Genomic DNA, 23,505 nt, shown 5'->3' with positions numbered 1-23,505 from the left:
GGGCTGTGCGTGCTGTCAGTGTACGGTATGTGCGTGCTGTCAGTATACGGTATGTGGGGGCTGTCAGTGTACGGTATGTGGGGGCTGTCAGTGTACGGTATGTGGGGGCTGTGTGTGCTGTCAGTGTACGGTATGTGGGGGCTGTGTTTGCTGTTGTGAGATTTCTTTGCGGTTTTGAGTGGTACAATTTCATACTTTCGTCTGACTCACTGGAAACCCTGTCCTGTCCTAGTCGGACTCACTGGAAACCCTGTCCTGTCCTAGTCGGACTCACTGGAAACCCTGTCCTGTCCTAGTCGGACTCACAGGAAACCCTGTCCTGTCCTAGTCGGACTCACTGGAAACCCTGTCCTGTTCAAGTCTGACTCACTGGAAACCCTGTCCTGTCCTAGTCGTACTCACTGGAAACCCTGTCCTGTCCCGGGGGGGGGGGGGCATCCCCACGTGTCCCCGAGATACCGAATGCTTTCCCCCTTAGCCAATTCTTGCAGATCCCCTGTTCCAATCGGAAGCCGCGAAGGCGACACGGGGGATGACATGGCGGCCTCCTATTGGTGGACGGTTTAACGGGAAGTAACACTGGAGACTGAGCCAGTAATTACCTCCGCCCGTGGGCTGTTCCATGGACCCACTACTCTTTCAGTGACACACACAACCCCTCACTCTCGCACGCGTCCCCGTGCTGGCCAGGCTGACGTCTTTCGGTCTCTCCCGATATGTTTTATCTGCGGACCATGCGCCATTTTACCAGCGTCAGCCACGGCGCGTCCGGAACCGAACACGTTCATCTCGGTGCCGCTTTATTTGCTGTGGTGATGTCGTCCCCTCGCTAGGGAAGATTTCCCCCCCCCAGGGAAGTAAATGATGTATGCTGACATGTTTGTATCCATGTAGCGTGTGCATGTTGCAGTGTGACACGTGATGCACTGTCCTGACTTGTCATTGGATAACGTGAGGGTTTTTAGCGCTCGCTGTTTGTCGCTGGGACCAGGAGAAAGAATGGGAGATATTGGGGCTTTTCCCAGATTTGGGGGGCGGATTCAAACCCAGCACAGAACTTCCCCGGATCGGAGTCCTTATATGTTGCACAGTCAGCTGTTCTGGGGTGGGGGGTGTGGGGGGGTGGCAGGCGCTAGGCCAGGTGGGGGGGGGGGGGCTCTATTCTCAGGGCCTTTCTCTCCCTCCCGCAGGAGATAGGTGTGTGTGTGTGTGGGGGGGATGGGGTAGGTGTATGGGGGGATGCGGTAGGTGTAATGGGATGTGTATGGGGGGGTAGGTGTATGGGAGGATGGGGTAGGTGTTAGGGGTGTGGGGTAGGTGTACGGGGGAGATAGGATAGGTGAATGGGGGAGATGGGATACGTGTATGGGGGGGGTGGGGTAGGTGTAGGGGGGGGAGATAGGATAGGTGTATGGGGGAGATGAGATAGGTGTTGGGGGGGGGTAGGTGTGGGGGAGGGGGAGGCCTCTCTGCCCTCTGTACCTGGCTCTCCCTCTCTCCCTGGGATTCTTCACATTCCTTGTTCCCTCTCGGGGTGGGTGGGGCCTGAAATGCTTTCAATGGGTTAACCCCTTCTCTATCAGAGAGCGCTGAAATGCACTGAATGGGTTAACCCCTTCTCTATCTGAGAGCGCTGAAATGCACTGAATGGGTTAACCCCTTCTCTATCAGAGAGCTGAAATGCACTGAATGGGTTAACCCCATCTCTATCAGAGAGAGCTGAAATGTACTGAATGGGTTAACCCCTTCTCTATCAGAGAGCGCTGAAATGCACTGAATGGGTTAACCCCTTCTCTATCTGAGAGTGCTGAAATGCACTGAATGGGTTAACCCCTTCTCTATCAGAGAGCTGAAATGCACTGAATGGGTTAACCCCATCTCTATCAGAGAGAGCTGAAATGTACTGAATGGGTTAACCCCTTCTCTATCAGAGAGCGCTGAAATGCACTGAATGGGTTAACCCCTTCTCTATCAGAGAGAGCTGAAATGTACTGAATGGGTTAACCCCTTCTCTATCAGAGAGCGCTGAAATGCACTGAATGGATTAACCCCTTCTCTATCAGAGAGAGCTGAAATGTACTGAATGGGTTAACCCCTTCTCTATCAGAGAGCGCTGAAATGCACTGAATGGGTTAACCCCTTCTCTATCAGAGCGCTGAAATGCACTGAATGGGTTAACCCCTTCTCTATCAGAGAGTGCTGAAATGCACTGAATAGGTTAACCCCTTCTCTATCAGAGAGAGCTGAAATGCACTGAATGAGTTAACTCCTTCTCTATCAGAGCGCTGAAATGCACTGAATGGGTTAACCCCTTCTCTATCAGAGAGCGCTGAAATGCACTGAATGGGTTAACCCCTTCTCTATCAGAGAGCGCTGAAATGCACTGAATGGGTTAACCCCTTCTCTATCAGAGAGCGCTGAAATGCACTGAATGGGTTAACCCCTTCTCTATCAGAGAGAGCTGAAATGTACTGAATGGGTTAACCCCTTCTCTATCAGAAAGCGCTGAAATGCACTGAATGGGTTAACCCCTTCTCTATCAGAGCGCTGAAATGCACTGAATGGGTTAACCCCTTCTCTATCAGAGAGCGCTGAAATGCACTGAATGGGTTAACCCCTTCTCTATCAGAGAGCGCTGAAATGCACTGAATGGGTTAACCCCTTTGATGCCAGAAGGGCTTGAAATGCATTGCGATAGCCTCACTTGCAGAGAAAGGGTTAAGTGTATAAAGAGACTTCAAAGGGGAGAGGGCTTAAGTGACAGCGGCCCCGCCTGTCATCCCCGTCACCTGCCTGTCATCCCCGTCACCCGCCTGTCATCCCCCTGCCACCCGCTGATAATCAGGTTCAAATCGTCAGATCCAATAATACCCACGTGTGAGCGAAGATCGCCCCCCGACCCGTCGCCCTGACCCGCTCTGCACTATCGCCTGACCCGTCACCCTGACCCGCTCTGCACTATCGCCTGACCCGTCACCCTGACCGTCGCCCTGACCCGCTCTGCACTATCGCCTGACCCGTCACCCTGACCCGCTCTGCACTATCGCCTGACCCGTCACTCTGACCCGCTCTGCACTATCGCCTGACCCGCTCTGCACCGTCGCCCTGACCCGCTCTGCGATATCACAGTGACCCTTTCGCCTCAGGACCCCCGTGGTATCTGAGCCCAGTAAGGGGGTCTCCTGCATTGGGGGGTCTACTGCATTTGGGGGTCTCATTCTGTGAAGCATTTTCTTCCTGTCCTTGCCTAGCAAAGTCCTAGGACAAAGTGACCTAATGCCCTTGCCAGGACAAAGTGACCTAATGCCCGCGCGTGGGTAATAGGCTCAATGTCCTCACTCCCGTAGAACCAGGCTTTTTAATATTGGGTTTCAAACTTTGACCTTTGCCCGGGAAACAAATACTCTGCAGGTTTTATCTATTTGTTTTGATCGAGACGGATCTGGTGATTTGATAAGACTGTTTGCTTAGTGCTGAGAACAAAGAAACACAGGATGTGCCAGCAAACAAAGGGTGCATCGCCGGCAAGGTAGGGTAGGTCACCAGCAAAGAGGGGTGGGTCACCGGCAAAGTAGGATAGGTCGTCGGCAAAGTAGGGTGGGTCTCCGGCAAAGTAGGGTGGGTCGTCGGTAAAGTAGCATAGGTCTCCAGCAAAGTAGGGTGGGCCGCTGGCAAAGTAGGGTGGGTCGCTGGCAAAGTAGGGTGGGCCGCCGGCAAAGTAGGGTGGTCGCTGTGTAGGCCCTTTCTTCCATGTAGTAACAGAGGAGGGAGAGGGAGGATGGGGTATGATACCGTTTATTGGACCAAGAAGTATTTGAGATGTTACAGGCTTTCCATCCTCTCGGGGTCCTTCATCAGGTCCTAACCCCGACCCCAGGAGGTTGGAAAGCCGGTAACAAACCCCCATGCGGTGTATCCCCAGTCCTCACTATGTACACACTGGTAGTAGTTGAGCAGAATTTTCTCCGCTTGACCTACAGACCTTGTCTCCCGTCTACGTGACCTTGTCTCCCGTCTGCGTGACCTTGTCTCCCGTCCCGCCCCGTTCTAATACACCATTGGTGGCGCCTTCACCTTACTTACTTACTCACTCGATGCGCCTGAGATGTTATGTTATCTGCTGCTCCTCCTTTCTCGGGTAGTAAATACTTCTATCCTCACACTTTCCTCCTGGATTCCTCACGTGAGCCTCTACATTCAGACTATTTCTAATAGATGCGTTATACACCCGGGTTATATGGGCTTTATACACCCGGGTTATATGGGAATGGGGATAAATAATCCTTCATTACAAATTATGGTTCTACTTACAGTAATCCCAATTGAGCTCGGGCAGGCGCAGGCGTGAGTTGAGCTCGGGCAGGCGCAGGCGTGAGTTGAGCTCGGGCAGGCGCAGGCGTGAGTTGAGCTCAGGCAGGCGCAGGCGTGAGTTGAGCTCTGGCAGGCGCAGGCGTGAGTTGAGCTCTGGCAGGCGCAGGCGTGAGTTGAGCTCTGGCAGGCGCAGGCGTGAGTTCAGCTCGGGCAGGCGTGAGTTGAGCTCTGGCAGGCGCAGGCGTGAGTTGAGCTCTGGCAGGCGCAGGCGTGAGTTGAGCTCGGGCAGGCGCAGGCGTGAGTTGAGCTCTGGCAGGCGCAGGCGTGAGTTGAGCTCTGGCAGGCGCAGGCGTGAGTGTTTGCTGTACTAAGTATATTTAAAACAAGCTTTTGTGGAATATAAATGTGGGAACATATCTGTATCTGATTCAAATGTTTCTTTTCTCTGAGTTTAAAAGCTTTTCTGGTGTTTGTAATAAACGTCCTGGGTTAAATAGAAATAGCTGTGTGAGCGAGCGTGTAGAGTAAATGAGTACTGGGTATCAGGCTTGTCCTGAGGAAGACAGCTTGTATAATATCAATTGTTAGTCCCAATAAATAAGGTTATCTCCTAATACTGAGGTACTTATCACAGGTCAGGAAGGATTAGTGAGAGAGGCGGCTGCAGTGTTCGCGTTGAGTAAAATTCATGTTTAACAATGTGACTAGAGCGACAGTTTTAATATCCTGCGCAGAATAACAAACAATGGTAACCGCAAAGGGATATGAATGAATTTGGGATTAATTCTCAGGACCCAGGAGTCTGTGAGATACGCTCCAGTCATAACTCTGCGTGCGGCACTGGACATCCTAACGCCCCCCCACCCCTTATCCTAACGCCCCCCTTATCCTAACGCCCCCCCACCCCTTATCCTAACGCCCCCCCTTATCCTAACGCCCGCCCCCTTATCCTAACCCGCCCCCTTATCCTAACGCCCGCCCCCTTATCCTAACGCCCGCCCCCTTATCCTAACGCCCGCCCCTTATCCTAACGCCCGCCCCCTTATCCTAACGCCCGCCCCCTTATCCTAACGCCCCCCCTATCATGCCGTTCCCCTTATCCTAACGCCCCCCATATCATACTGCCCCCATATCATACCATTCCCCTTATCCTAACGCCTCCCTATCCTAACACCCCCCCATATCATACCGCCCGCCATATCATACCGCCCCCCATATCATACCATTCCCCTTATCCTAACGCCCCCCTATCCTAACGCCCCCCATATCATACCGCCCCCCATATCATACCGCCCCCCATATCATACCGCCCCCCATATCATACCATTCCCCTTATCCTAACGCCCCCCTATCCTAACGCTCCCCATATCATACCGCCCCCCATATCATACCATTCCCCTTATCCTAACACCCCCCCATATCATACCGCCCGCCATATCATACCGCCCCCCATATCATACCATTCCCCTTATCCTAACGCCCCCCTATCCTAACGCTCCCCATATCATACCGCCCCCCATATCATACCATTCCCCTTATCCTAACACCCCCCCATATCATACCGCCCCCCATATCATACCATTCCCCTTATCCTAACGCCCCCCTATCCTAACGCTCCCCATATCATACCGCCCCCCATATCATACCGCTCCCCATATCCTAACGCCCTCCTTCTTGCTATCTTTGTTACAGATGAGAGGGACAGAGTGCAGAAGAAAACCTTCACGAAATGGGTGAACAAGCATCTCATCAAGGTGAGGAAACGCCAGCGGCGAGCGCACTAAAGCGCCTCACAGACGCACGTCGCACACTACAGCGCCTCACACACGCACGTCGCACACTACAGCGCCTCACACACGCACGTCGCACACTACAGCGCCTCACACACGCACGTCGCACACTACAGCGCCTCACACACTAAAGCGCCTCACACACGCACGTCACACATGTTACAAAAGTTTCTTCTTCAGAAAATCAGGACTCAGTTTCAGTTCAAATATATCAGCAGTTTATTCTTCAATCAGCTTTCAATCTTCAATAAGCTTTTACATAGCAAAGATACATACATACTCTTACTTGTCAGTTCAAAATACAGAAGGGTAGTAGTTTAAACTACATTACCCATGATTCTTATACTTTTCTGAACAAAGAACTCATCAATCAATGTCTCTTTCTCTCCTGATTAAACAGACTGATTTCCTTAGGAGGTAAAAACCCCTAGGGACCTTCTGCTGGCAGACAGGACCCCGAGACACTGATACCTACATACTGTTTATACAATTATAACCATATGTGAACTCTGATTTCCAAGCTGACCATGAGCCTTTCATGAAAGCAGCATGAAAGCAGCATGTTGAACTTATAACATGTTAACCAGTTGGGTGCTGAATATATATAATACATGTGTATATACTTGTATTGCTATTCTACTTTTAATACAGAAAATATATAACTAAACTTATTTCATCAAGCCCCTCTTTGATACTGTAAGTATCATTTCTTATAAGCTGATCTTGTAATTAAACAATTTGCTTGAGAATCATAGTCTGCCCAAATGTTAGTATTTGTTTTTGTCATGTTTAACCTAATTATTACTAGTTTTGTCCTATTAAAACTTCAACATTCCATATTATTCACTCTTACTACTCCCTGGATTATTTGATTAACCCCTCCTATCCTTCTACAAAACCGTGTATCATTGCTATTATCACTTAAAACTCCTGTTAAGACACACTCATAAGGATATTTCATACATTCAACAAGATTAGTTTGTTCTTCACATTCCATTGCTGTCCCCAAAGAAACCATTGTACTGCACAATAATAATAATAATAATGTCATTGTTCTGTATACTGAGGTCCCCCAGTTCCAGATCTTCCGTTGTTTTGCTTCTTTCTTTGGTAAAAGTTTCTTTGGAATGAATTCATCTGAACATTGTTCTGAATCAGGTATTCGCTTATACCCTTCCTGCATCATAAATGCTTCATATCCAAATGGTCGTACAGTCCATTGTCCAATGTTAAAAGTCATCTGTAACATAAAAAAATAAAACAGTATCATTGTTCTTTAACCCTTGACCTTCAGAACTAGTTTACATTGATCAATATGTACCAACATTGAAGCACTTGCTTTTGGTTTGGTATTAACACGTTGTATTTGTAGAACAGTTTGACCCATTTTCTTAAGAATAGTATAAGGTCCTTCCCAACCTGCATGCCATGGGCCAGGTTTCCTGAAAGTTTTTACCATAACTTTCATTCCTGGAAGAAACTTATAAGCTGGATTTACTTTTACATCCCCATTTTCTCTGGGAGCGATGTTTTCTGCCGCAAAATGTAAAAGTTTAGCTAACTGACCTTGCAATACAGATAACCATTGAGTATGCTCGGTGGCCATCTTTAATGGTCCCGAAACTTGAGGTTCTGATGGAAAAACTAAAGGCATCCGCCTTCCAGTCATTAACTCATGAGGAGTTAACTGTGTTCTTGCATTGGGTGTTGCTCGAATAGACATAAGAACTCCTGGTAAATGATTAACCCAATGTTTGCCATATTCTGCTAACATCTTTTTAAGTCTTGATTTCAATGTTCTATTCATTCTTTCAACTATCCCAGCTGACTGCGGATGATATGGGACATGAAACCGCTGCTGGATCCCCAGCAGGGAACATTAATGTTTCATAATTTCACCTATGAAATGTGGCCCATTATCTGATTCAATTACTCTTGGAAATCCCCAAACTGAAAACACTTCTTTCCACAAAGCTTTGGCTGTACTTAGAGCAGTATTGTTGGTTAGTGGAATAGCTTCTACCCATTTGGAGAATATATCCACTATTACAAGACAATACTGTAGCCCTCCTGGAGCTGCTGGTAAAGGACCTATGAAATCAATTTGAATAGATTCCCAGGGACCACCTGCCAAAGGCACTCGCTGTAATACAGGTCTCTGTCCTTTGGGCCTTGGATTGAATTGAGCACAAATTAAGCATTCCTCACATACTTCCTGACACCTTTTTTCAATATTTTCACCCTCAAATTTAGCCATGATAATTTCTTTTAAAGATTGAATTCCTATATGACCCAATTGACAGTGATTGAATTGAATTAGTTCCTTTAAGATCCCTTTTGGAACATATGGACAGAGTACCATCATCTCTTATGGATCCCCATAAGCCTGTTTCTTTATGTAGTGTATAGTCCCTTTTTAACATAGATTCCTGCTGTTGTTGCAATAGCTTTAAATCTGCAACTGGTTCTCCTAGTGTTTCTCTTTTAAGGGTAACTGCAAGAATTATGTGTTCAGGATATAACAATTCTCCTACCAAAGCAGCTTCTCGAGCAGCTTTGTCTACGAGATTGTTATTGATAGACTCATAATCTTTTGTGACCTGGTGCGCTTTAACCTTTATGATACTACACCTGTCAGGTGTTTTAGCAGCTTGATCAAAGAGTTCTTGCAATATTACACCATGAGCCAATGGTTTATTTTGAGAGTCCACCATACCACGCTTGGACCATACAGGTAAATGTAGTGTAAGTGATTTAACTACATACCCACTATCACTAAAGATGTTACAGTGTTCATAACCCATATTGATGGCTTTCTTAACTGCCTCTAATTCTGCCCTTTGAGCTGACATCCCTCCAGGAAGTCTATATTTCCAGACTTCTTGCGTGTCAGGATTCAAAATAGCAAAACCTGTTTTGTACTGCCCTTCATAGAAAAAGCGTGCCCCATCTACAAACAATGATACTCCGTCCGGCTTCATTTGTTTGGAGAATGGAGACCATGCCTCTTCCTCTACTGCTTCCTGACAATCATGAGGAGTCCCAGAAAAATTCATTAGCTCAGGTAAAACAAATTTTGTGCTACTCTCTACCGTTAAGAGTCGATCCTGTAATTTTAATACCCACTGAGCTAATCTAGCAGAATGTACTGCCATGTCTGTGCGGGACTGGAGAAGTTTTAAAGGTGTATGTGGTGTTTGGATTATAACAGTCCCAAATCCTATTATGTGTTCCATTGCTTCTAAAGCCCAATTAATAGCCATTAATTGTTTAACACATTCATACATCCCCTTCTCAACTGGTGTCATTAAGCGAGAGAAGTATCCCAATATCCTCTCTTCTTTGTATTGTTTTTGCAAAAGCACTGCAGAAATAGATTCTTTCCCTGCATGACACTGTATGATATAAGGTGAATCTATCACAGGTGCAGCTAATGTTGGGGCTCGGCTGAGTTCCCGTTTAAGCTGAACCCATGCTTGCTCAGTTACATCTGTCCAGAGTAACGTGTCCTGCAATTGTGAACCTTTTAAAAGATCATACAATGGTTTGGCAATTCCTGCCATATTCATGATAAACTCTCTACTGAAGTTAACTAATCCTAGAAACTTCCGAAGATCACCTATTGTAAGTGGCCTAGGTAACAATTGTACTGCTTCTACACGTTTTTGTCGTGGAGATTTACCTTGATCTGTAATATCCACTCCCAAAAAAGCAACTTTTGACTGCAGCAGCTGTACTTTTTGTGTGTTCAATTTTAAGCCTGCTTGCATCAATGCTTCACAAAGATAATGTAATAGATGTGTTGCTATCATCTATGGCTATATTCTCTTTTGTGAGAGACACTGAAGCCCCAGTGTCCACTAAAAACTCCAGTCTTTTCCCCTCCATTGTTCCTTGTATATATGGTCTGCCATCTCCCCCTAGAGTAATTTCTGTAAGGTACGACAAAGGATCAATGGGAGGACCACACCCCTATGCTGAAGCAACTAATCCCTTTACAATTCTTTCACCAGACTTGCATTGATCAGCCTCATCCATACGAGCCTTTATTAACATGATCTCATCCCTGCATGCCTGGTATTCACTAATAGTACAAGTGGATGCTGAAGGAGCGGAAGGAATGACATTTTTCTCTTCGCTTCTGATAGCATGCACTGACTGTACTTGATTATTGTAAGTTTGGGCATGTCCCTGTTTCTTGTATGCTGGGTTAAGCCCATTTTCCTTACCCTTGTTTTCCTGGTCTGCCTGAAACTTGTAACAATTTCTTTTAAAATGACCTGGTTTATTACAGTAAAAACACACACACTCCTGATTTTGTGCATTATCAGCAGATTGATTTCTCTGATTGTTCCATCCCTGCCCTTTTCCCTGAGAGCCTTTGAACCCCCCACGGTTAGCAGATCTACCTCTTGATGCTACATAAGATACTTGACCAAATCCTTCATCCTCAAAACCTTGATAAGCAAAGACTTTGGCTGCTTCCATGCCCTTATTTTGAAAAAGCATTCGAGCCTCCAAAATCTGTGATGCAGCATGATCCACATTAGGTGAGTCAAATGCTCTAAACTTTACTACATCTGATAACCCCTGAATTTTACTGACAAATTCAATAACACATTGCTTATCATCATCTTTTGTCATTTTAGCAGGATCTTTGCTATTTATTAAACACCATGCCTTAGTCCACATACTAGCACAAACTCTCATGTCATCCTCTTTATTTATTTTAAAAGAGTCCAGAACATTAGGGAGCAGTCTCTCAACTCCCGTAGCACTCTGTACTACCAATAGCAATCTTTGAGTCTCAGAAGGGAAAATGTTTTTTAACACTTCATCATCATCTCCTTTTCCCCACTGTGCCTCATCATCTTGCAAAATTTGATTTTGTATCATTGTTTCAAATTTAGATTTTACCCATGAACTAAGGGCAGCTGGTAACCAAATTAACAACATTTTGTATGCATCAACATTGTCAAACCCTCTTTTTGTTATTTCTCCTTCAAAAATACCACAATTGTAAAATGGACCTTTTTTCTCATCATACTTAGGAAAGTCTTTTACCAACTTGGACATTTTTAGATTGTCCAAATTAGAAGAGCCTGTCACAGTATGCAAATGATTGGACAAATCAGATTTTAGCAAATCCCAATTAACTTTTTCTTCTGCATACTTAGTACCTTCTAATACTTGTATTCCCTGTGATAGAGGATCAGTAACTTTCCACAATACCTCAGTGCGGTCTATTAAATCACCCACACTGCGAATAGTGTCTTTTTGAACCTCTTGCAATTTTTCAGCATCGTCACTCAAAGCTCGCACTGCTGCCCGCAGTAGATCAACAGTGAGGCGATTCTGACCAAGAGCTTCTTTTAATGGTCCTATACGCACTTTCATTTTTTGTACCTGAGGTGACTCCTCAGCAGATTCTGAAGTACCTGTCTCAACTGTTTCAATAACAGTCATATTATCCAGAACCTGATCTAGGTTGTCAATGGCATTTACTATTTTACTCATTAAATCAGACATTTGATTATAAGCAGGTACTCTTGGAGTACTGAGTCTAGACAAGCGAGGCATAGATTGTGGACCACGTGGTGTAGACATATTTAAAGTACTGTTCGTGGTTACACCCATTATTGCCCCCATCAATATATCCCTCTTGTCTTTAGACTGAGTACATACAATACAACCATCACTTTCCTTTTTATAACACTCTTGCATTGCATTTGAAGTATCTATAAAACCTTTAGCTAACAAGCCTACTTTCTTTTCATCTTTAAACATTTCAAATGTTCTCCCTTCTACTTCTTTAATTCCATCTAAGACAAACAACATAAAATCATCCCAAATATCCAAAGGATTACCCCCAGAGATGTTGGTATCCAAAGAATATTTGGAGGCTTTTCTCTTAAGCCAGTCCATTTTCAAACGATAATCAATATATGGACTAAAAAAAACTTTAAATTTGATTATCGTGACTACCCTCCTTCAGTATGTAAGTAACGAATAACGTACCGTTACAGGGGTTCTGAAGTGGAAGCGTGCACTCCTCCACTATATAGCACCCCTTTTTCTTCTGTATCTTTGCTCAAGAGACACCCCGCCTTATTCCGGGCCCAAATGAAGTAACCAGGCGACCTTGGGTTGCTGATTTGTCTCTTTCCTTGGTCTTTGTACTTCACAAAATAACAGACGTCTTTCCTTTATCCTCACGGTATACCAAATCTTCCTCCTGAACTGGAACCAATTTCCTTGAATGAAGTCTTTCAATTCCGGATCTTCATGGGCAACGTTTACAGACTAGGAATAAGGTCTATGGAAACCCTCTCTCCTTTTGGGAGACACGATAACTCTCACCTTTTTATTCCTTTTAGCTGTTAGTCCATGCCCGCTGCATTCTCCACCATTATGTTACAAAAGTTTCTTCTTCAGAAAATCAGGACTCAGTTTCAGTTCAAATATATCAGCAGTTTATTCTTCAATCAGCTTTCAATCTTCAATAAGCTTTTACATAGCAAAGATACATACATACTCTTACTTGTCAGTTCAAAATACAGAAGGGTAGTAGTTTAAACTACATTACCCATGATTCTTATACTTTTCTGAACAAAGAACTCATCAATCAATGTCTCTTTCTCTCCTGATTAAACAGACTGATTTCCTTAGGAGGTAAAAACCCCTAGGGACCTTCTGCTGGCAGACAGGACCCCGAGACACTGATACCTACATACTGTTTATACAATTATAACCATATGTGAACTCTGATTTCCAAGCTGACCATGAGCCTTTCATGAAAGCAGCATGAAAGCAGCATGTTGAACTTATAACATGTTAACCAGTTGGGTGCTGAATATATATAATACATGTGTATATACTTGTATTGCTATTCTACTTTTAATACAGAAAATATATAACTAAACTTATTTCATCAACACACTACAGCGCCTCACACACGCACGTCACACACGCACGTCACACACTACAGCGCCTCACACACGCACGTCGCACACTACAGCGCCTCACACACGCACGTCGCACACTACAGCGCCTCACACACGCACGTCACACACTACAGCGCCTCACACACGCACGTCGCACACTACAGCGCCTCACACACGCACGTCGCACACTACAGCGCCTCACACACGCACGTCGCACACTACAGCGCCTCACACACGCACGTCCCACACTACAGCGCCTCACACACGCACGTCACACACTACAGCGCCTCACACACGCACGTCGCACACTACAGCGCCTCACACACTACAGCGCCTCACAGACGCACGTCGCACACTACAGCGCCTCACACACGCACGTCGCACACTACAGCGCCTCACACACGCACGTCGCACACTACAGCGCCTCACACACGCACGTCGCACACTACAGCGCCTCACACACTAAAGCGCCTCACACACGCACGTCACACACGCACGTCACACACTACAGCGCCTCACACACGCACGTCACACACTACAGCGCCTCACACACACACGTCGCACACTACAGCGCCTCACACACGCACGTCACACACTACAGCGCCTCACACACGCACGTCACACACTACAGCGCCTCACACACGCACGTCGCACACTACAGCGCCTCACACACGCACGTCGCACACTACAGCGCCTCACACACGCACGTCGCACACTACAGCGCCTCACACACACACACGTCCCACACTACAGCGCCTCACACACGCACGTCACACACTACAGCGCCTCACACACGCACGTCGCACACTACAGCGCCTCACACACGCACGTCACACACTACAGCGCCTCACACACGCAGGTCACACACGCAGGGAAGTGTGTAACAAGCTGCACACGGAGCCGTAGCGGGGTGTACCCCGGCCGCATACAGACGTGCTGCTCCCCACTGCTCCCCGGGGTACTCCGTGTTACATAACACGGGAGGAGTTCCAGCTGAGCCGGTGAGAGCGTCACCGCAGATCCAGCCGTTACACCGGGGCCGTCCCAGTGGGGCGCTTCCAGACACACTTTAATCTTGTAATCCTTTGTTGGCTTTGGGCGTTAATGGCGGCTTCCTATTATAATGGCGGCGTCCTATTATTCCAGTGACTAGTCGCCGTGTCATTGTGTTCGGTGCCCCAGGCCCATCCTGTGATGTCATCGCACCCCCTCAGAGGGAGTCCCGCTCAGGCCTCTGCACCTTCCCAAACCCCCAGGCCGCGCCGAGTCAGCGCTCAGTGACCCTGCCCACATAGCAACGCGTTACCATCACTGATCCGCCACAGGAACATGCGCGCGGTTGCCAGCGCGACCCGCTGAGTCACCGTGGGCACGGAGGAAGTGGAGGGCAGCGCTCTGAGTAACACTTTCAGCAACGTGGCTATCAATAAACCATGCTAACTCAGGGCCGAGGGCGTCCAATCAAAACGCTCCATTTGGGGACACTTATTATCTTATCATTGGCCTTGCAGAAAAGGAGCGTTCTGATTGGCTCAGTTTGTTCCTATGGACACAGTGAGCCCACCTCTCTTTAACCTGTCTCTTGGAATGTTCCATTCACCACAACTCTTGAGGGGAGTCCAGCTTACATTGTAATGTCAAACAGCCATCTTGTATTGTTTGTTTCCCCCCCTCCCCTGAGATTGATAATAAATCAATGGGCTCAGTGAAAGCTTATTACAGTAATAGGGTTCGTCTCTTCCAGGGTGACTTGACGTTACAATGGTTTAGCTCACCTCGCTTCCCCCTTCTCACTGGCAGGAATCCCTCGTGTCGGACACCCTTTCCTTGGGGGTCTTCGCGCGCAATGTCCATTTCTAGAATTGGATGTTGTAGTCTCTGGAGAAGGGGTTAACCAGTTTAGCAGCAGGAAGTGTAGTGGTTAAAGACTTCCTGTCTAACAGCTGAGGGTTCCCCTCCTCCCCATAGTCACTGCACACACCGACCCTTAGCAAGGGAGGAATCTCGTGGTGGTTGTGGCAAAATCCACGGGGACACGGAGATGTTTTTATCAAACCTGCCGCTCCAACTGCAACAAGGGTCCCACGTCCATGGATTGTGTCCCTCTGTCTGCGGGGCGACACTGGGACAGATAGAAGGGTCCCACGTCCATGGATTGTGTCCCTCTGTCTGCGGGGCGACATTGGGACAGATAGAAGGGTCCCACGTCCATGGATTGTGTCCCTCTGTCTGCGGGGCGACATTGGGACAGATAGAAGGGTCCCACGCACATGGATTGTGTCCCTCTGTCTGGGGGCGACATTGGGACAGATAGAAGGGTCCCACGTCCATGGATTGTGTCTCTCTGTCTGCGGGGCGACATTGGGACAGATAGAAGGGACCCACGCCCATGGATTGTGTCCCTCTGTCTGCGGGGCGACACTGGGACAGATAGAAGGGTCCCACGTCCATGGATTGTGTCCCTCTGTCTGCGGGGCGACATTGGGACAGATAGAAGGGTCCCACGCACATGGATTGTGTCCCTCTGTCTGCGGGGCGACATTGGGACAGATAGAAGGGACCCACGCACATGGATTGTGTCCCTCTGTCTGGGGGCGACATTGGGACAGATGGAAGGGTCCCACGCACATGGATTGTGTCCCTCTATCTGGGGGCGACATTGGGACAGATAGAAGGGTCCCACGTCCATGGATTGTGTCCCTCTGTCTGGGGGCGACATTGGGACAGATAGAAGGGTCCCACGTCCATGGATTGTGTCCCTCTGTCTGGGGGCGACATTGGGACAGATAGAAGGGTCCCACGTCCATGGATTGTGCCCCTCTGTCTGGGGGCGACATTGGGACAGATAGAAGGGTCCCACGCACATGGATTGTGTCCCTCTGTCTGGGGGCGACATTGGGACAGATAGAAGGGTCCCACGCCCATGGATTGTGTCCCTCTGTCTGGGGGCGACACTGGGACAGATAGAAGGGTCCCACGTCCATGGATTGTGTCCCTCTGTCTGGGGGCGACATTGGGACAGATAGAAGGGTCCCACGCACATGGATTGTGTCCCTCTGTCTGGGGGCGACATTGGGACAGATAGAAGGGTCCCACGTCCATGGATTGTGTCCCTCTGTCTGGGGGCGACATTGGGACAGATAGAAGGGTCCCACGCACATGGATTGTGTCCCTCTGTCTGGGGGCGACACTGGGACAGATAGAAGGGTCCCACGTCCATGGATTGTGTCCCTCTGTCTGGGGGCGACATTGGGACAGATAGAAGGGTCCCGCGTCCATGGATTGTGTCCCTCTGTCTGGGGGTGACATTGGGACAGATAGAAGGGTCCCACGTCCATGGATTGTGTCCCTCTGTCTGGGGGCGACACTGGGACAGATAGAAGGGTCCCACGTCCATGGATTGTGTCCCTCTGTCTGCGGGGCGACATTGGGACAGATAGAAGGGTCCCACGCCCATGGATTGTGTCCCTCTGTCTGGGGGCGACATTGGGATAGATAGAAGGGACCCACGTCCATGGATTGTGTCCCTCTGTCTGCGGGGCGACATTGGGACAGATAGAAGGGTCCCACGTCCATGGATTGTGTCCCTCTGTCTGCGGGGCGACATTGGGACAGATAGAAGGGTCCCACGCCCATGGATTGTGCCCCTCTGTCTGGGGGCGACATTGGGACAGATAGAAGGGTCCCACGTCCATGGATTGTGCCCCTCTGTCTGGGGGCGACATTGGGACAGATAGAAGGGTCCCACGCCCATGGATTGTGTCCCTCTGTCTGGGGGCGACATTGTGACAGATAGAAGGGACCCACGCCCATGGATTGTGTCCCTCTGTCTGCGGGGCGACATTGGGACAGATAGAAGGGTCCCACGTCCATGGATTGTGTCCCTCTGTCTGGGGGCGACATTGTGAGAGACAGAAGGGACCCACGCCCATGGATTGTGTCCCTCTGTCTGCGGGGCGACATTGGGACAGATAGAAGGGTCCCACGCCCATGGATTGTGTCCCTCTGTCTGCGGGGCGACATTGGGACAGATAGAAGGGACCCACGTCCATGGATTGTGTCCCTCTGTCTGCGGGGCGACATTGGGACAGATAGAAGGGTCCCACGCCCATGGATTGTGTCCCTCTGTCTGCGGGGCGACATTGGGACAGATAGAAGGGACCCACGTCCATGGATTGTGTCCCTCTGTCTGGGGGTGACATTGGGACAGATAGAAGGGTCCCACGTCCATGGATTGTGTCCCTCTGTCTGGGGGCGACACTGGGACAGATAGAAGGGTCCCACGTCCATGGATTGTGTCCCTCTGTCTGGGGGCGACATTGGGACAGATAGAAGGGATTCACGTCCATGGATTGTGTCCCTCTGTCTGGGGGCGACATTGGGACAGATAGAAGGGTCCCACGTCCATGGATTGTGTCCCTCTGTCTGCGGGGCGACATTGGGACAGATAGAAGGGTCCCACGCCCATGGATTGTGTCCCTCTGTCTGGGGGCGACATTGGGACAGATAGAAGGGTCCCACGTCCATGGATTGTGTCCCTCTGTCTGGGGGCGACACTGGGACAGATAGAAGGGTCCCACGTCCATGGATTGTGCCCCTCTGTCTGGGGGCGACATTGGGACAGATAGAAGGGTCCCGCGTCCATGGATTGTGCCCCTCTGTCTGCGGGGCGACATTGGGACAGATAGAAGGGTCCCACGTCCATGGATTGTGTCCCTCTGTCTGCGGGGCGACATTGGGACAGATAGAAGGGTCCCACGCACATGGATTGTGTCCCTCTGTCTGGGGGCGACACTGGGACAGATAGAAGGGTCCCACGTCCATGGATTGTGTCCCTCTGTCTGGGGGCGACATTGGGATAGATAGAAGGGACCCACGCCCATGGATTGTGTCCCTCTGTCTGCGGGCGACATTGGGACAGATAGAAGGGTCCCACGCCCATGGATTGTGTCCCTCTGTCTGGGGGCGACATTGGGACAGATAGAAGGGTCCCACGTCCATGGATTGTGTCCCTCTGTCTGGGGGCGACATTGGGACAGATAGAAGGGTCCCACGCACATGGATTGTGTCCCTCTGTCTGGGGGCGACATTGGGATAGATAGAAGGGACCCACGCCCATGGATTGTGTCCCTCTGTCTGCGGGCGACATTGGGACAGATAGAAGGGTCCCACGTCCATGGATTGTGTCCCTCTGTCTGGGGGCGACATTGGGACAGATAGAAGGGTCCCACGTCCATGGATTGTGTCCCTCTGTCTGGGGGCGACATTGGGACAGATAGAAGGGTCCCACGCCCATGGATTGTGTCCCTCTGTCTGGGGGCGACATTGGGACAGATAGAAGGGTCCCACGTCCATGGATTGTGTCCCTCTGTCTGGGGGCGACATTGGGACAGATAGAAGGGTCCCACGCACATGGATTGTGTCCCTCTGTCTGCGGGGCGACATTGGGACAGATAGAAGGGTCCCACGCCCATGGATTGTGTCCCTCTGTCTGGGGGCGACATTGGGACAGATAGAAGGGTCCCACGCCCATGGATTGTGTCCCTCTGTCTGGGGGCGACATTGGGACAGATAGAAGGGTCCCACGTCCATGGATTGTGTCCCTCTGTCTGCGGGGCGACATTGGGACAGATAGAAGGGTCCCACGTCCATGGATTGTGTCCCTCTGTCTGCGGGGCGACATTGGGACAGATAGAAGGGTCCCACGCCCATGGATTGTGTCCCTCTGTCTGCGGGGCGACATTGGGACAGATAGAAGGGTCCCACGTCCATGGATTGTGTCCATCTGTCTGGGGGCGACATTGGGACAGATAGAAGGGTCCCACGCACATGGATTGTGTCCCTCTGTCTGCGGAGCGACATTGGGACAGATAGAAGGGTCCCACGCCCATGGATTGTGTCCCTCTGTCTGGGGGCGACATTGGGACAGATAGAAGGGTCCCACGCCCATGGATTGTGTCCCTCTGTCTGGGGGCGACATTGGGACAGATAGAAGGGTCCCACGTCCATGGATTGTGTCCCTCTGTCTGCGGGGCGACATTGGGACAGATAGAAGGGTCCCACGTCCATGGATTGTGTCCATCTGTCTGGGGGCGACATTGGGACAGATAGAAGGGTCCCACGCACATGGATTGTGTCCCTCTGTCTGCGGGGCGACATTGGGACAGATAGAAGGGATTCACGTCCATGGATTGTGCCCCTCTGTCTGCGGGGCGACATTGGGACAGATAGAAGGGTCCCACGTCCATGGATTGTGTCCCTCTGTCTGCGGGGCGACATTGGGACAGATAGAAGGGTCCCACGCCCATGGATTGTGTCCATCTGTCTGGGGGCGACATTGGGACAGATAGAAGGGTCCCACGTCCATGGATTGTGTCCCTCTGTCTGGGGGCGACATTGGGACAGATAGAAGGGTCCCACGTCCATGGATTGTGTCCCTCTGTCTGGGGGCGACATTGGGACAGATAGAAGGGTCCCACGCCCATGGATTGTGTCCCTCTGTCTGGGGGCGACACTGGGACAGATAGAAGGGTCCCACGTCCATGGATTGTGTCCCTCTGTCTGCGGGGCGACATTGGGACAGATAGAAGGGTCCCACGCCCATGGATTGTGTCCCTCTGTCTGGGGGCGACATTGGGACAGATAGAAGGGTCCCACGCCCATGGATTGTGTCCCTCTGTCTGCGGGGCGACATTGGGACAGATAGAAGGGTCCCACGCCCATGGATTGTGTCCCTCTGTCTGGGGGCGACATTGGGACAGATAGAAGGGTCCCACGCCCATGGATTGTGTCCCTCTGTCTGCGGGGCGACATTGGGACAGATAGAAGGGTCCCACGCCCATGGATTGTGTCCCTCTGTCTGCGGGGCGACATTGGGACAGATAGAAGGGTCCCACGTCCATGGATTGTGTCCCTCTGTCTGGGGGCGACATTGTGACAGATAGAAGGGTCCCACGCACATGGATTGTGTCCCTCTGTCTGGGGGCGACATTGGGACAGATAGAAGGGTCCCACGCCCATGGATTGTGTCCCTCTGTCTGGGGGCGACATTGGGACAGATAGAAGGGTCCCACGTCCATGGATTGTGTCCCTCTGTCTGCGGGGCGACATTGGGACAGATAGAAGGGTCCCACGCACATGGATTGTGTCCCTCTGTCTGGGGGCGACATTGGGACAGATAGAAGGGTCCCACGCCCATGGATTGTGTCCCTCTGTCTGGGGGCGACATTGGGATAGATAGAAGGGTCCCACGTCCATGGATTGTGTCCCTCTGTCTGCGGGGCGACATTGGGACAGATAGAAGGGTCCCACGCCCATGGATTGTGCCCCTCTGTCTGGGGGCGACACTGGGACAGATAGAAGGGTCCCACGCCCATGGATTGTGCCCCTCTGTCTGGGGGCGACATTGGGACAGATAGAAGGGTCCCACGTCCATGGATTGTGTCCCTCTGTCTGGGGGCGACATTGGGACAGATAGAAGGGTCCCACGTCCATGGATTGTGTCCCTCTGTCTGGGGGCGACATTGGGACAGATAGAAGGGTCCCACGCCCATGGATTGTGCCCCTCTGTCTGCGGGGCGACATTGGGACAGATAGAAGGGTCCCACGCCCATGGATTGTGTCCCTCTGTCTGGGGGCGACATTGGGACAGATAGAAGGGTCCCACGTCCATGGATTGTGTCCCTCTGTCTGGGGGTGACATTGGGACAGATAGAAGGGTCCCACGTCCATGGATTGTGCCCCTCTGTCTGCGGGGCGACATTGGGACAGATAGAAGGGTCCCACGTCCATGGATTGTGTCCCTCTGTCTGGGGGCGACATTGGGACAGATAGAAGGGTCCCACGTCCATGGATTGTGTCCCTCTGTCTGCGGGGCGACATTGGGACAGATAGAAGGGTCCCACGCACATGGATTGTGTCCCTCTGTCTGGGGGCGACATTGGGACAGATAGAAGGGTCCCACGCCCATGGATTGTGTCCCTCTGTCTGGGGGCGACATTGGGACAGATAGAAGGGTCCCACGTCCATGGATTGTGCCCCTCTGTCTGCGGGGCGACATTGGGACAGATAGAAGGGTCCCACGTCCATGGATTGTGTCCCTCTGTCTGGGGGCGACATTGGGATAGATAGAAGGGTCCCACGTCCATGGATTGTGTCCCTCTGTCTGCGGGGCGACATTGGGACAGATAGAAGGGTCCCACGCCCATGGATTGTGCCCCTCTGTCTGGGGGCGACACTGGGACAGATAGAAGGGTCCCACGTCCATGGATTGTGCCCCTCTGTCTGGGGGCGACATTGGGACAGATAGAAGGGTCCCACGTCCATGGATTGTGTCCCTCTGTCTGGGGGCGACATTGGGACAGATAGAAGGGTCCCACGTCCATGGATTGTGTCCCTCTGTCTGGGGGCGACATTGGGACAGATAGAAGGGTCCCACGTCCATGGATTGTGCCCCTCTGTCTGGGGGCGACATTGGGACAGATAGAAGGGTCCCACGCCCATGGATTGTGTCCCTCTGTCTGGGGGCGACATTGGGACAGATAGAAGGGTCCCACGCCCATGGATTGTGCCCCTCTGTCTGGGGGCGACATTGGGACAGATAGAAGGGTCCCACGCCCATGGATTGTGTCCCTCTGTCTGGGGGCGACATTGGGACAGATAGAAGGGTCCCACGCCCATGGATTGTGTCCCTCTGTCTGGGGGCGACATTGGGACAGATAGAAGGGTCCCACGCCCATGGATTGTGTCCCTCTGTCTGGGGGCGACATTGGGACAGATAGAAGGGTCCCACGCCCATGGATTGTGTCTCTCTGTCTGGGGGCGACATTGGGACAGATAGAAGGGTCCCGCGCCCATGGATTGTGCCCCTCTGTCTGGGGGCGACATTGGGACAGATAGAAGGGTCCCGCGTCCATGGATTGTGTCCATCTGTCTGCGGGGCGACATTGGGACAGATAGAAGGGTCCCACGTCCATGGATTGTGTCCCTCTGTCTGCGGGCGACATTGGGACAGATAGAAGGGTCCCACGTCCATGGATTGTGTCCCTCTGTCTGGGGGCGACACTGGGACAGATAGAAGGGTCCCACGTCCATGGATTGTGCCCCTCTGTCTGGGGGCGACATTGGGACAGATAGAAGGGTCCCACGTCCATGGATTGTGCCCCTCTGTCTGGGGGCGACACTGGGACAGATAGAAGGGTCCCACGCCCATGGATTGTGTCCCTCTGTCTGGGGGCGACATTGGGACAGATAGAAGGGTCCCACGCCCATGGATTGTGTCCCTCTGTCTGGGGGCGACATTGGGACAGATAGAAGGGTCCCACGCCCATGGATTGTGTCCCTCTGTCTGGGGGCGACATTGGGACAGATAGAAGGGTCCCACGCCCATGGATTGTGTCCCTCTGTCTGGGGGCGACATTGGGACAGATAGAAGGGTCCCACGTCCATGGATTGTGTCCCTCTGTCTGCGGGGCGACATTGGGACAGATAGAAGGGTCCCACGTCCATGGATTGTGTCCATCTGTCTGGGGGCGACATTGGGACAGATAGAAGGGTCCCACGCCCATGGATTGTGTCCCTCTGTCTGGGGGCGACATTGGGACAGATAGAAGGGTCCCACGCCCATGGATTGTGTCCCTCTGTCTGGGGGCGACACTGGGACAGATAGAGGGGTCCCACGTCCATGGATTGTGTCCCTCTGTCTGGGGGCGACATTGGGACAGATAGAAGGGTCCCACGCACATGGATTGTGTCCCTCTGTCTGCGGGGCGACACTGGGACAGATAGAGGGGTCCCACGTCCATGGATTGTGTCCCTCTGTCTGGGGGCGACATTGGGACAGATAGAAGGGTCCCACGTCCATGGATTGTGTCCATCTGTCTGGGGGCGACATTGGGACAGATAGAAGGGTCCCACGCCCATGGATTGTGCCCCTCTGTCTGGGGGCGACATTGGGACAGATAGAAGGGTCCCACGCCCATGGATTGTGTCCCTCTGTCTGGGGGCGACATTGGGACAGATAGAAGGGTCCCACGCACATGGATTGTGCCCCTCTGTCTGGGGGCGACATTGGGACAGATAGAAGGGTCCCACGCCCATGGATTGTGCCCCTCTGTCTGGGGGCGACATTGGGACAGATAGAAGGGTCCCACGCCCATGGATTGTGTCCCTCTGTCTGGGGGCGACATTGGGACAGATAGAAGGGTCCCACGCCCATGGATTGTGTCCCTCTGTCTGGGGGGCGACATTGGGACAGATAGAAGGGTCCCACGCCCATGGATTGTGTCCCTCTGTCTGGGGGCGACATTGGGACAGATAGAAGGGTCCCACGTCCATGGATTGTGTCCCTCTGTCTGGGGGCGACATTGGGACAGATAGAAGGGTCCCACGTCCATGGATTGTGTCCCTCTGTCTGCGGGGCGACATTGGGACAGATAGAAGGGTCCCACGCCCATGGATTG

The 23,505-nt window shown here is 51.1% G+C and overlaps 1 protein-coding gene and 1 long non-coding RNA gene across 2 annotated transcripts in view; one reads left to right on the top strand and one right to left on the bottom strand.

Moving 5' to 3' along the window:
• PLEC (plectin) overlaps positions 1 to 23,505 on the top strand; it is a 624,499-nt gene that overhangs the window by 437,361 nt on the left and 163,633 nt on the right. The window contains 1 exon segment of the mRNA XM_075581086.1: positions 6,004 to 6,065. Coding sequence (XP_075437201.1) covers positions 6,004 to 6,065 — 62 coding nt within the window.
• LOC142474996 (uncharacterized) lies at positions 6,297 to 14,489 on the bottom strand. Its single transcript, XR_012790661.1, has 2 exons — positions 12,120 to 14,489; positions 6,297 to 7,341 (listed from the first exon to the last, which is right to left on the bottom strand). It is a non-coding gene; the product is annotated as an uncharacterized LOC142474996 (long non-coding RNA).

The sequence above is a fragment of the Ascaphus truei genome, chromosome 2, assembly GCF_040206685.1.
Source record: "Ascaphus truei isolate aAscTru1 chromosome 2, aAscTru1.hap1, whole genome shotgun sequence".
Taxonomy (NCBI): Eukaryota; Metazoa; Chordata; class Amphibia; order Anura; family Ascaphidae; genus Ascaphus; species Ascaphus truei.
This window is presented reverse-complemented; position numbering and strand designations above follow the sequence as displayed.